Source organism: Ciconia boyciana, chromosome 5 (genome assembly GCF_034638445.1).
Source record: "Ciconia boyciana chromosome 5, ASM3463844v1, whole genome shotgun sequence".
Classification (NCBI taxonomy): Eukaryota; Metazoa; Chordata; class Aves; order Ciconiiformes; family Ciconiidae; genus Ciconia; species Ciconia boyciana.
The window spans coordinates 55,668,558-55,682,169 of record NC_132938.1 but is presented as its reverse complement, the minus strand read 5'-3'; the positions used below and the strand labels follow the sequence as shown (position 1 = coordinate 55,682,169).

At 36.6% G+C, this 13,612-nt stretch overlaps 1 protein-coding gene across 4 annotated transcripts in view; it reads right to left on the bottom strand.

The window, feature by feature from the left end:
- RAP1GDS1 (Rap1 GTPase-GDP dissociation stimulator 1) overlaps positions 1-13,612 on the bottom strand; it is a 103,535-nt gene that overhangs the window by 54,093 nt on the left and 35,830 nt on the right. For 3 of the 4 annotated variants that reach the window (XM_072862780.1, XM_072862782.1, XM_072862784.1), the window contains exon 2: positions 12,096-12,206. In XM_072862780.1, coding sequence (XP_072718881.1) covers positions 12,096-12,206 — 111 coding nt within the window. The remainder of the gene's footprint in view (positions 1-12,095; positions 12,207-13,612) is intronic. The other variant, XM_072862781.1, reaches the window with a different exon arrangement.

The following is a 13,612-nucleotide window of genomic DNA, read 5'->3' as shown; positions in this document are numbered from 1 at the left end:
TTACCTTGGCTTTATAATGTTCCTCCTACATGTACTCTCATCAGAAAGAGAAAGATGAACACATGAATAAATAATGATGAGCCACATATATCATGAAAGGAACCTTCCATCTGGTCTTTCAGAAGGCAGATGGGAGGAGAATGAACGGAGCAAATGATATCTTTCTAACTGCCACATCCTCCTAACCACGACAGTAAAAAAGCTTAACGTGACCAAGAGCAAGTATTGATGCTCTCTCCATATACGGCCTCCCTCAAGAAGCATTGTCTCTCTCTCTCCATAGCCTCCTACTGTATTTTCCAAACCACAAAATGGAGATTTTAGTCTGACTACAAGAGCACAAAAAGTGGGTTGTAAAGAACCTCAGTGAAACAAATGATGTGCTCTCATGCAACAAAGAATGCACCACTGATAAGGAGGCTTTTGCTTAACATACCTTAGCCAAAAAGACTGTTCCAATTATCAAGAGTTGTTTTTACAGAAAAAAAAATCTAATAATATTTTATATATAAAAATAAATGTATAAATATAACTTCCTTTTGGCATGCTCCTCCTCACATGGGGAAATCCCCACAAATACAATCTGCTTGCTCAACCTATCCTTCAAGCTAGACCCCTACGAGGCAGGGAGGGAGGATTCTCCCTTAGCTATGTGAATGTTTCCAATGTGGTGTTTGCTCTGTTCTGTCTCTGCCAGCAGCAACAGGGCAACTTCAGTTCCTATTTTTAATGAAGAAACAGAGATAGTGCACAGATGTTTGTAATTAAAATCTCAGCTCTAACAAGGAAGGAAGGACAGATGGAGAGACAGTTTCATCAACCAGCTAGCTGCAAGATTCCCACTGATTAAATTCTCCAAAAGCTATATCCAAAGAATAGAAGTGAATTTCAGGATGAGACCCACCCCTTGAATAGCCTGTTGCAGGTACCAGTGAAGTAATTTAATAAAAATACATGCCAGCTTTCCCTTCAATTAAGAAATATGCACATCAATACTTCCACAGATATGTCACAGCACAAGGCAGAATATTCAAGTTAGGCAGCTCGGAACCCCTGAGTTCCTGAACTGGATCTAGTTTAGAGCCCTGACGCACAGTTTGGTGGATTTATCTGAGCCGTTAGTTCCCCTGCTCCCCCTTTCTGACTCACCCTCTGCAGGAGGTAACCACTTTGGTAGCATAGTTGCTGAAAGAGTTTGATATTAGTGCCTCAACTGCCAAGTTCATTGTCTGGCATCTTAGTACAAATGTCCACAAGCATCTTCATATTTATACTCAGCCTGTGTGGACATTTCAATCTGCCTCCTCTGTTACTTGTACTAACTGGACTTATTACAGGACCGTGGGTAAAGCCTTAAGTATCCTCATGCTTTAGTTTTTCAATCTGTATAACAGAAATACTAGGCCCATAATGTAAAATCCTTTTTCCAAATTCAATTTAGTTTAAAAATCAAATCAGATTTGAAAGCTGCACATTATATATGCGGGAAATGTTTCCTGTTCCTTTTAAGCAATCTCTTAAGAGTGCTCTCAAGCAAGCTCAAATGCCTGCTGTAAAATTCTGCCCAGTGCTTATTGGAAGGGTATGTCTACATACAAAGGCATTTTTTAGCTACTGATGTTTTTAAAAAGTTTTGCTGCCAAAGTAGCTTAAGCAAAAGATAATCTGTAAGTCATAAGGGACTGGGACAAAACTAAGAATGACATTTCAGAGCTGAATTTATGAATTACATGATCTCTAAATACAATTTTTTGTAAAAAACAGGCCTTTTCCTTTGCTTCTGTACTGCATTTCAAAAATGCGATCTAAAAAGAAATTTGTCAATTCTATTATCTGGAACTGCTATTCACTGATGCCTTCTGAGAAGAAAAAAGATATAATATTTAATCTTTATTTGGCACATTGTGTATTCAATGAATAGCACTTGAAATTTAACACTTGGGTAAACATCATTTAACTATCTGGCACTAACTAAATACATCACTATTAAGAGGAATTTATGTAAAATATAATCTCACTAAGCAGCAGTGATTACCATTCAGTATCATTAGGGTATGCCAGTTTACTGGGAGACAGTCCAATAAAAAGCAGACACCTTGATTTAGTATGTTCCAATTAAATAGGTATACTGTAATAATATATCAGATACAGCACTTATGATGAAACACTTCTGGATTTTGTGTATACAGTGCCATGAAAAGGCAACAGCTTCATGAGCTAAGATGCAACAAACATCCTTCTTCGGCAAAAAGAAGGAACGCTTTATAACACAGTATTTGAGCCAAAACTCCCTCTTACAAAATATCCATCAGGATCCTCAACTTTCAGAAAGGCATTTGACTAGAAATCTCAGGTAAACTTAATGGACTGCAATGAGCTTAATTGGCTGAGCTGGCCCAATTCAATTTGAACGTCTGTCTCTGCTACAAGAGATTGTCTGCATCAGAGGCAGACTAGAAATTCTTGCTTCTATGAGTACGCTGGTCTAAGATGTGGGACTTTGGTTTGACAGCTTCCTACCAGCTAACCCTTACTGCTGATGCAGCTATACTGCCAAAAGCTACAAAAATAAGAAAAGTCTGTTTTGCTGGTAATGTTACTTTCTGAGGGATGTGGTGTAAGGTATTGTAGCAAAGGAATGTTTTAGCCAGTAGAAACTGCATCTGTACTAAGATGGTTTCCATCCTCACTAGTGCAAAAGCAGGCCTAAGCCTTCCCTAGCAGCAGAATATAAAACCTTCCTCCGGGTTTTATGTACTATATTCGTTTTCTCACCAAAACTCTCTCTCTATATGAAAATGTTCCTGTCAAAGATTTTTTCCTCTGTAATCCATTATCATGATTTATGTGAGCATAAGACTTGATTTTATGCATACAAGCCAATCAAAATTATTTTTGGTCATGCAAAATATTCCCAATTATGTTAAATGTTATATTAATTTCTACTAATATAGATGTTGTAAAACATAATTCAATGGCAAAAGCTAAATGCTTAGGTCATGCTTTTTCCTTTAATTTTATAGCTTTATACTCCCCATCAAGAAAAACAGGTTTATATGGCACTCAGCAAAGACAGTGTACTAAGAAATAAACTGGAAATACACCTTTGAAGGAAGAACATTTTCCTTGACACTTACTGTCATATAAGAATAAAGACTGATGGTGACCCAAAACAAAGGAATTGCTAAAAGAGGCCATACATATTTTGGCTCTGAACATGCAAATGCTTCACCATGTATATAGCTTTATACATGCAAATATACCTCTTGAGCTCAGTGGGACTACCAGAACGTAAGAGTCTATGTCCTTAAAGGTAAGAATATATGTAAAATGTTGGCAGAATCAGGACCTTTCTTTATATTCCTTTTACTGATTTTACTTGTGCTCTAAAAGTGTGCTGCAGTAACATACTGAGCTAAATCAACAGAGATTCTGAGTGTACGCAGTTGTTGTAGAAGGCAGTGGGAATTATGAAGATATGGTATTCATTGCTGCTTAGGTATCTGCATTGAGCTTGTTGTTTTCTTTCAAAAATTTTATCTTTAAATCTGTTCCTCCCTCCTCCCATTTCGCTCCTTCCTCTAAAAAATCTTATGCACTACTTTCTTCCTTTGTTACTCATCCACTTAGCTTAATTTCTTCCTTTTTAATTTCTATTCCCTCTCCCTCCCTTGGTTTGAGTAGATGTTAAATACATTATCCCTGCACCACTGAAGTCCAAAGAAGCCGGATCAAGATTTAGCAGCTGCTAAACAGACACCAGTTCACATCTCCAATACACAAAGAAAATGAGTTGTACAAGGTACTATGGGTAGCTCAGTGCTACTCTTAATATTTTTGTAGTTTCCAAGACAAACCAGGAATAATGAAGTAGTAAAATCTTTGTCACGGGCTAAGGCCACCATCTTCTTAAAGAATACTTTAATCTCAGCAGATAACTATAGATTTCAGTAGACAATTAACAATAATACTGTTTTGGTTTTGTCTTTTTGGAGGAGGATGTTCTAGCTTTCATCTGCATATTTCCTTTTCATGGATATACACCATAAATGTCTGTTGCTTGTTTGAATGTTCAGGCAGGGACACTTACGTATCAGGACTAACATGCAGGCATGTGTCTGAGTATATATCCATGGGTGGCCGCCTCCTCCTTCTAAGATCACAGGTGGGTGACATATACTAGGGGTCACTGGAGGGCAGACCTGAGAAGGATGAAAAATCCACCTAGAAGAGAGACTGCTGCTATGAAGAAAGGGAGATGCTAAAGATCAAAGAAGACAGAGAGCAGGAAAATGCTATTTGTCATTGGACTTAATTCTACTAGTTATCAGTTGGTTTAATAGGCACTGATCCAGTTGGTACCATTGTCTACCCACTTGCTTGTGCTATGCTACCTTGATGTGCTTGTGCACTGGCTTGTGTTGTTACAGCTTACTTGTTAGTAATGTGTATTAAATCTGTGGGGATGCTGAGTGCTCTTTTTTTTATTTATATGAAACAACAGTAGCCAAAAGTTAATCCTACATGTGAGGGTCAGAATAGGGCCTATAGATGGTTACTGTTTTGTTTTAAGCTATAATGCTGTGCAAGCATTCAGAGTCATGAAAGCATTGTTACTTGGTCACAATCCACATGAAATTATTGTCACCTCATTTTACTCTTACTCTGCTCAAACAGTCTCTTCAAAACAGGGAAAGTTTAGTTTGGTGATGTTTAAGGACACATTTGCTTGAGCAAGCTGTGAAATGTGGAGCTTTTTTCTCCCTGCTTCAGAAAGGGGAAGGAGTAAGCTTAAAACACCTAGCCAGTGGGAAAAAGTGAAAGTGATTTCAGGTAATGTTTATACCTTAGAAGACTCTGCTAGGACAAAAGGTTCTACAACTTATTTTTTTCTATTTTTGGGGTGGGAGGGTAGCACGTCTTTTACTTTCATACTAATGTGTGAGGGGATCACAGAAACAAAAGATGAAATGACTATTGCTTAATTCTGTGTGTACTAAAGAGGTACAAGATTTCACTGAAATCACATGGCACTCTCATGTACTAAATTTAAGCAGATAGCTGCTTACCTGACTCTGCAATGAATACCTAAGAGTATGTACACCGAACTGTCAAAAATGTCCAAAAAGGAAATAGATAAAAATAGGTAAAACTCTCATTTTTTTCATAAATCAAAGGCATTAATAGCAACAATAATACATTTAAAAATTTCAGAGAAGCAGATTTTTTTTTAAGTTGAGCCCTGAATTTAACAATTACAAAACATTATATCTAAATTCTTCATTATTTTTCTGCCCCAGTAAAGGAATTGGAAGTTCCATCTTCTATGGCCAGCAAAGATCAGAAAAAGGAACATCAAGTATAGGAAGAGTATGAATACTAACTAAATTCAACAACATATGGAAGCCACAGCTATAAAGAACAGAATAAAATGAAGAATTTCCAACTCAAATATAACCTCTGTGTTAACATATGGTTGTGAGAACTGGAAATCCACCAAAACATTAAAGACAGGAAACTAGATGCCTTTGAAAGCAAGTGCCTACAGAAGATTCAGGGCATTGGATGGAAAGTTTCATCACTGATGAAGGAATGTGAGAAATCTGCAGTCTCTGCAGAAATCCAACATTTTCTTAAGCACTCCAGATGCTAACACATCCTCCTCTGTGATGCTATCAAATAGGAACCAACGTGTTTCAGAAAACCCACTGGTGACTTTCAAGAGAAAACCTGAACAGAAGCTTTAGGTAGGAGGGCTGAGCTCATGATCTCAACACCATAAAGCTGAAACAGCAGGAAGTGATGGCAAAGGCTTGCTAGCAATTGCCTGGGAAGTTTGTAACATAATGTTATTTTCTCTGATACAACACACTGAGTATATTCAAAACAAAACAAAACATGGCTACAGTATATAGCCAAAACATGTTTTGGGGCAAAATAAAATAGCATAAAGAAACTGCATTCATTATGGGGAGAAAAATGACATGCCAAAGAAGCCTTAGAATAATGCTGAAATTTCCAGTTTCAAACATGAATTTAAAATTTTCATGTTTCATCTGATGGTTCCTTGAGTTACCAGGTATCAGCATAGCTCAACAAATAGAAAATAGGGCATCTTAGCCAACCATATCTTCAAGGTAAAGTGCATTATTTTAAACCTTCTTCTTTGAACTGTAAGAGCTTTCCAAAATTTCTAAATCCCTTTCAAAATTGGGGCCCTGCCCTTTCACTTAAGCTTATCTTCATTGGTGTGATATTGCTTAACCATTTTTACACACAAACTTGTAAACTCATACTCTTAGCCTCCTGAAAAGTATATGTAAAAAAATGTTTCAAATGCATGTGCTAGCCTTTGAACTTCAATTACAGGTCAGACATATTTCAGAGCCAGGTGCTGAAGGCTGGGATTAGCGGGCATTTTCAGCCTCTTACACTGAGTATATCAGAGCCAAAAATAACCTTCTCAGCAGATTTTCAGATTTCTCGTCTGTCAAAACTGGGTTATTTATGTCTGCTATAACCTCTTGTATCTGAAATGCAGCATGGCTGGACTAGCAATAACTTTTTTTTTGTTGTTACTGCAATAATTATGTCCCAGAAGGCCTGTGGTTTAAAAGAAAACCTCTATTTCCTTCTTGTTTTCTTTTTCTCAGGCAGTCCTTTCTCGTGGACCTCTATTTGAGGATCTTACGATAACTGCACTTTTTTGATAAGCAAAATATTTGCGACTGCTCTTAATAGGTAGAAATCTGTATATGTTGATATAAAATGATGGCCAATATTGTTTTCTGTTGTATTTCCCTATACAATACAATTAACCTATTGGTCCCAAAATCCAATAGTACATACCTGTATTTTTCTTTGGGTGTGAGATAGAAAATAAAGCATTTACTACTTCTTTCCAGAAATGTAAGTGTACGATCTTTCAAAATACTTTTCTTCAGCGTGTGCTTTACACATTCTTTTGACAAGTTTTTTTTTTTTAAATAGATTCCAAGCTGCAAAGCATATGTTAAGCTATCATATTTTTCTCTGTTAATTTAGCCTGCCATTGATTAAGGCTTAAATTGAAAATATCTGAGCCAATAAAATCATAAATGGATGAAGTTGTATCCATTGTCTCACAGATCTTTTTCTACATACAACTTGTTCAGTTCTAACTCCTATGTTCTTTGAATTATAATAGTAAAACATGTAACATTGTTCTTTTAGAACAAAATTCTTGAAACAAATACTTGTTTTCTTTTTCACAAGATAGGGTGTGGTTCCAAAATAGAAAGTAACCTGAGCTTGTAACATTTGGCTGTTTTTTATTGTTAAAAAAATAATAAAATTCAGTAATATACCAAGTCTAATGATGCCACTGCAGCTGGTGTTTAATACTGTCATTTTTCTACAGTATTTGCACTGAGAATTTCTGTTGCTCAGGAAAGCAAATATGCCTCCCTTGCATCTTTAGCATAACTTTCAGTACCACTTGTATGTAGGGGAAGAATGAGATTTCAGAGAATGTTCCTCTGTAAGTTTTCATTAAAAAAACCCCCACAAAATACCTTTGAATTCCAAAGTTGCTAAATATGACAGAAACTTAGCAAAAATATCAGAGCAAATATACGGCTTTCATAACTATGGCTAAGACCTCGAGGTAGATGGCTGTGGGCTGCAGGTAAGTATGCGACATTTGTGTGTTGGTCAGAGGGCAGCCTGAAGCCCAGGGGCAGGGAACTCGCTCACCCTTCTGCAGTGAGCACAGGGAGGTGACACAACTGCATTTCTCTGAGAAAAATGCATCCAGATTCACCTACCAGAGCTCTCCTTCCCCCCAGTTTCCTCTTTACACACATTATTATAAAGCAGCTACAAGATAAGCTGTTTAATACTCTAGCCCATTTGTGGAGAAAATTACTCCGGTTTCTAAAAAGTCTCAAATTATAATGTAAGGAATTCTGACATATTAAACACAAAATTAAATTTCTTTTTGCAATGCACAATTAATCTCAGAGATTTTTTAAGCTGAATCAAAAAAAAGCTGCAGAACCTCAGAATCATATTCTCTGACAAAGTAATTCCTTGGTTTTTGCCTTTTCTCATTGTTATGATCATTCTACACTTCATATTACTGTAAACAGTCTGCTTCCAGATCGGCAAAATTCTTTCTTGACAGTAATACAACAAACCACATCTACATAGAAAGAATCCAAGTTCTATGGAGCAGACAATGGAGTAATTTGTTTTAATATATAGCTTTTAAAAGGAAACACATGCGATATATGAATTTCACCACCTGATTCAGTAGAAGCCAGTATTTCATTCAGTGCATGGCTGACTATTTCTTTGCTGCTAACATTGCTTATGGATCATGCACCACAGCCTTCCTTTAAAAATCTAAATTACGGAAAGTTTAGTATCTAGAGATGGTGAACACTGGTGGGTGGATAGAGATCAAAGCATTCGTGTTTTCCTTTCAGAAGTAAAGTGGACAGAATCTCATCTTATGTGAATGAGGTAGATCCACAGAGGTGAAAGGAGCTGTGCTGATTTACATTAGCTGGGAATCTAGACTAATATTACTGCATGTCTTCATTACTGCAGGCCTTATGGGTGCAAAGTCCCCAGCTATGCCAGTTGACTTCACTGGGAATGCTGAAGGAAGTCCACACAAAATGAGGTATGTTCTTATTATTCTAAAGCATTTCTAATGCATGCTTATCTCTTAATCCTCTGTCATTGTTGCCTCTTTCATTCTGAAGTCCTCAGTTTTATCTAGCGCCTCAAGCTAGTCCGTATATGACTGGCCTCAGCCGGAAGTGCTGATGACAGATAAGAACTAAAATATCTGCATAAATAGGAATATACATCTCTCCATCCAATGTCTCCTAAAGAAACCATCTGTGCAGGATTTTCAGACCTGGGTCTCAGACATGAAGGGCTATACAACTATCTCTCTAGACAAATAGTAGCTAAAACCATTTGAATTTGGCTTGACAAATATTTACCAGCAGTTATCAAATTCAGCAAACTATTTGATTCACCATTCTCTAGTATAGCACGTGTGTGTGCACACACCTTAATTTGATTGGTGTGACAAATGGCAGAATAGCTTGTAAAGCCCGACAGGAGGTATCATGTTCCAGGGCACTACAGCCTGTCTGGGATTATCAAAAGATCAGCTGTCAGGAGGAGTGTGAAAAACAAAAGAAAAAGCAGCAGATCACATAAAAAGAAATTAAAAGCTACAATATTCATCATATCTTTTCCATCCCTTTCTATATGGTAGACAATACGGGAAGAAAGTAGTCTGTAATGTTTTAACATAATGAAAAGTTAAAAGATTGCATGCAAAGTAAATGGAACTATAATTGTCACTGTATTGTTAGAGACTAAGGAATTTAACTTATGTTTCCACAGCAACCACAACCCTATGCTGCATGCATGTAGTCAGCAATTAAAGGCAGTGTAATGCTCTCTGAAACATTCATATGTACATGCAATATGCCCAAATTGAAGTTGTGGAAATGATTATTTCCTTTGTTAAAAATCTCAAAGTTGTATTAACACTGGGTTTAACTGCTATTTTTGGCTAGCAGTAGACGGGAGTGGGTTGCATCAGTGCATTAGTAATATACTAAAATTTATATAAGATAAAATAATATTTTTATCTCCAAGTCTTAATGAAGTGAATAAAACTAAGTTCTGTGACTTACGATACCACCATGAACTCCCAATGAAATCATAGTCCTATAAAATTATCTTAAAATAATCTCTATTCCTTGCATGGCTTATTTTTCTAGTGTTACTCTAATATGATGATTTACTAAACTATAATCAGAATGTATACTTCATTAATATAATCATACACATGGGAATATACTAAAGGAGAGCAGAATAATTATTTGAGAAATCTTATTTAAATTATTTCTGTGTTACAATTAACATGTAGTTTTATATCAACAATCTTATTTCTAATTATTATTATATAATAATTTATACACGGACACAGAGGTACAGTGTGTATCCCATATCTATATGATATCATATATATATATCATATATATGATAATGCACACTGTAACTAAAAATCAATCCATCAATAAAATCCATATTAAGATGCTAACTGAATAGATGAGAACTATGAGAAAGGACATTCATTAGATTTTTGGTCAAAGGAAGGACAGTCATAATATATTGGTAGCCCAATAATAACTCGGAGACTGCAGCATTTAGAAAGCTGATTCTGTATCTGTACGTTGAATCAATCTATTACATGCAATTTATGTCTTAATCTCTGAAGTCTTTTGAATGTACTGCTGTTCTCACAAATTTATTCCAAAACTGAAACCTGTCTTCTATGAGGATTTTTTTTTTTCTCCAGATCAAACTATCTTGAGAACTACAGCCTGTTGCCCAAAGAGACTCAGCAAAACTTAGGTATCGAAATGTCTAATTCACTTGAAAGGAAACTGATACACAGGCTCCTAAATCACCAGCAAGCTGTTGAAAAAACTGTCCCATGTAACCCATCTAATGTTCAGTGAGTTTAGTTGCCCTCAATCTTGGGCTACTGAAAATATGTGGGGATGTATATTATATGGCAGCTCAGCAGGGTTATATTCATGTTACTGACTTACATGCAAAGAACATGGTAAATGGTGGAGGGATTATAGCTAAATTTTTTAAACCTATCCAAAAGAGAGGGGTCAAAATCCTAATAATCTGTTTATCTGATCTGGCAGCTACAAGACTACAAGAGAAAAGATTTTGGAAGGAAGAGCAAAGCCCTAGACTGAGATGGAAGAGAGTAATCTGATTGCAAGAAAGCATTGGTAAGTTTGGTGTACATTAGTCAAAATTATTTTGCATCTGCCAAACTTGTTCTGTGACATAGCTATATGACCTTCATAGGCAAAATTATAAACTCTGTTATTTACACTAAGTACTTTGTCATTTTTCATACCATCTTCTTTTTAATACTTATCATTTAAGTATTAGACTTAAAGTACTGGAAATACCAAATCCAACTGGAAGTTGGATTAAAGTATTAGATACACCTCATAAATAAACCCATAAGAAAAATGATTCAGCATCTTCAAAAAATGGGTTGATCTAAAACCCAAGTATTTTATTATTTCCTGGCTGACATCTCCTTGCAAAATAATCAGAATTAAAAACCCACTACCATTAAATGCAGAGACTGTTATAATCCATATTTGATTTGATATGGATGGTGCTTATATTCTATTGTGAAAAACCCCATGAAGTATTTTACACCAACTAAGCCAAAAGGCTGTGATCTATAGAATACCATCACAGGAAAGAAACAAGACAAGTATGTACTTTTGAGTGTACTGATATTTACAAAGGACTAACATTTTTTTAAAATAAAGAATTTCTAATCATGGCTTGTATCTATCCTGACAAGTTTTTCGACCTGAAATTGTACACAGATTTTTCTTCTGCCGCCATCTGAAGCGCTAAGAAAGTTAAACTCAGAAAAGTCTTATAAGCTGTCACCTTCATTTACAATACCTTTCTGCCTACTGTGAGTGGGGACACATTTTCTACAGCTTTTGGTGGAAAAGACATCTTGTTCCATTCTTAAGTTATTTTTGTTATCATACCACATGTCAAATTTGGACCATCTTTAGATATCCAGCCTATTTCTGCTAATTGAAACTATTGGAAATAAGAAATATATGATCATAAGTATGAGGAAAAACACATTCCAAATAGGAAACTATGCTCTTTTAACCAGAATTAGCAAGCTGCTCCCATATTCCTCTCCCCATCCTATTAGGTTTATTTGTCCATCCCTGTTCTTTGATTCTTGAGTGATCAATTGGAAAAGTAATCATGATACTTCATCATATTGGAAAAAGGACTAGACTACAGCTGTTTCAAATATCCAGGTATTTACTGTCACTGTCTTCGATGCTACCTAAATGTTACAGACATATGAGTTAAAAACCCTGAAACCCAGAACAGCTAATCCAGCAGCCTACTGCTGGAGTCAGTCTTTCTGCCACATTTTACTACCTCCATTTTACTTCCCTGATCTCATTATACGATTTAAAATTTGAAAGGTCCATACAACTTACTGTTTTGTGCCAGAGCTTGAAGCAGACAGTCCAAGCATCCCTCGAAGCTATCTGCTGTGCTGTCAGTGGTTGTTATCTTCAGCTTTTTCAGGGCATCACTTAGATTATCTGCTTGGTAAACACAAAGAAAAGAGAAATCAGTGTCCTCATCAATTTGGTAACAGCATTACAGCTTTGAATGTAAACAGTTACTGTAAAGTAAACAAGATCCTGTATCAATGAAGAAGGCATGTATGGTCTGTATTCTGAGGATACAAAAAGCCAGGAGTCAAAGGTTATAGATGAAATTAAACTTTTCAAGTTTAAATATACATTTATCATTCTGCATCTGAGAACAGGATGCCAGGAGGCACTTTATGAAATGCCACTGAACAGCAGTTTAGCCATCAATATTTTCTCAGCCTAGTTGGTGCAGAAAACCAGCAGCCGTTTCTTTGCTTCTGTCCCTGTGTGTGGGAAAAAATATGATGGAAATAAGCACATCTTGAATTTTTTCATCAATAAAGGGAAAGTAATTGAAAATGCCATTTTCTGCATGCTGTGTAGGCCTCCATCTTGGCTATACATTCACAGATTCCTAGTGCTAAGCTTATAGCCTTTTAAGTATTAGGCCACTTTCCACCACAATGTTACAAGCACTATTGTTTATATGAACTGTGTTAACTCTTTAAATTCAACTGATCCATAAAAACATAAGGCATCTTCTAGAAATAAGAAAGTTCTGTTGTGGATTTCAGATAATTAAATAACTCCTCCCTCTTTAAAAAGAAAAAAACAAAACCACCCAAACCACATGATATAAATCTCAACAGATGCACACTTATTCCCATAAAAGTTGGGGTAATATGGCTGCTACCATTTTGAGTATTCTGTCTATTCATGAGCAAGGTATAAGTGTTAGCAGCTGCAGCCTGAGTCTCTTTGGTTTGCCCGCTGATGACTAACCTCACTCTGAATGGACTATCCTTTTAAAAAATGAGTGCTGATTCAGTTTCCATGCCAACTCTGTCAGTAAGCAGAAAGTGTTACTCAAAACAACTAATGTTAAATAGTGTCTGGATGTCTCTTGTTCCCCAGTGACTCATCAAAAAGCCTTGACCCAAGCCCTACAGAACTGTAGGTACAGTTTCTTTGCAATTTATCACTGGTATCTTCTGAGCCTGAAAGGCAGCTAGCGCTGCCTTAGAGCTTCACACCAACGTAGGAAGCCCCCTTCATAGGCAAGCAGGCAGCTGCTGTGCTTTGCCTCCTCTTCACTTGCCCACATATGGGATGGTGCAAAGGAAAGGAGGCATGGCAAGAACATCCCTTTTTTTGTCTTTGAGGCACTGGCTGCCCAGTGGAGACACAGCAGGCATCCCATGAAGAGGGTGGAATCTCAATCCTCCTGGAGCTGCTCTGCTTCTCAGCCAAAGCTGTGTCTTTTGCCCCACCTCCATTTTTTATTAGCATATGCTTTTGTAGCCCAGTATCCCATATGGATAAAGGTAAGATGCTTCATTTTTTAAGTGCTCAGT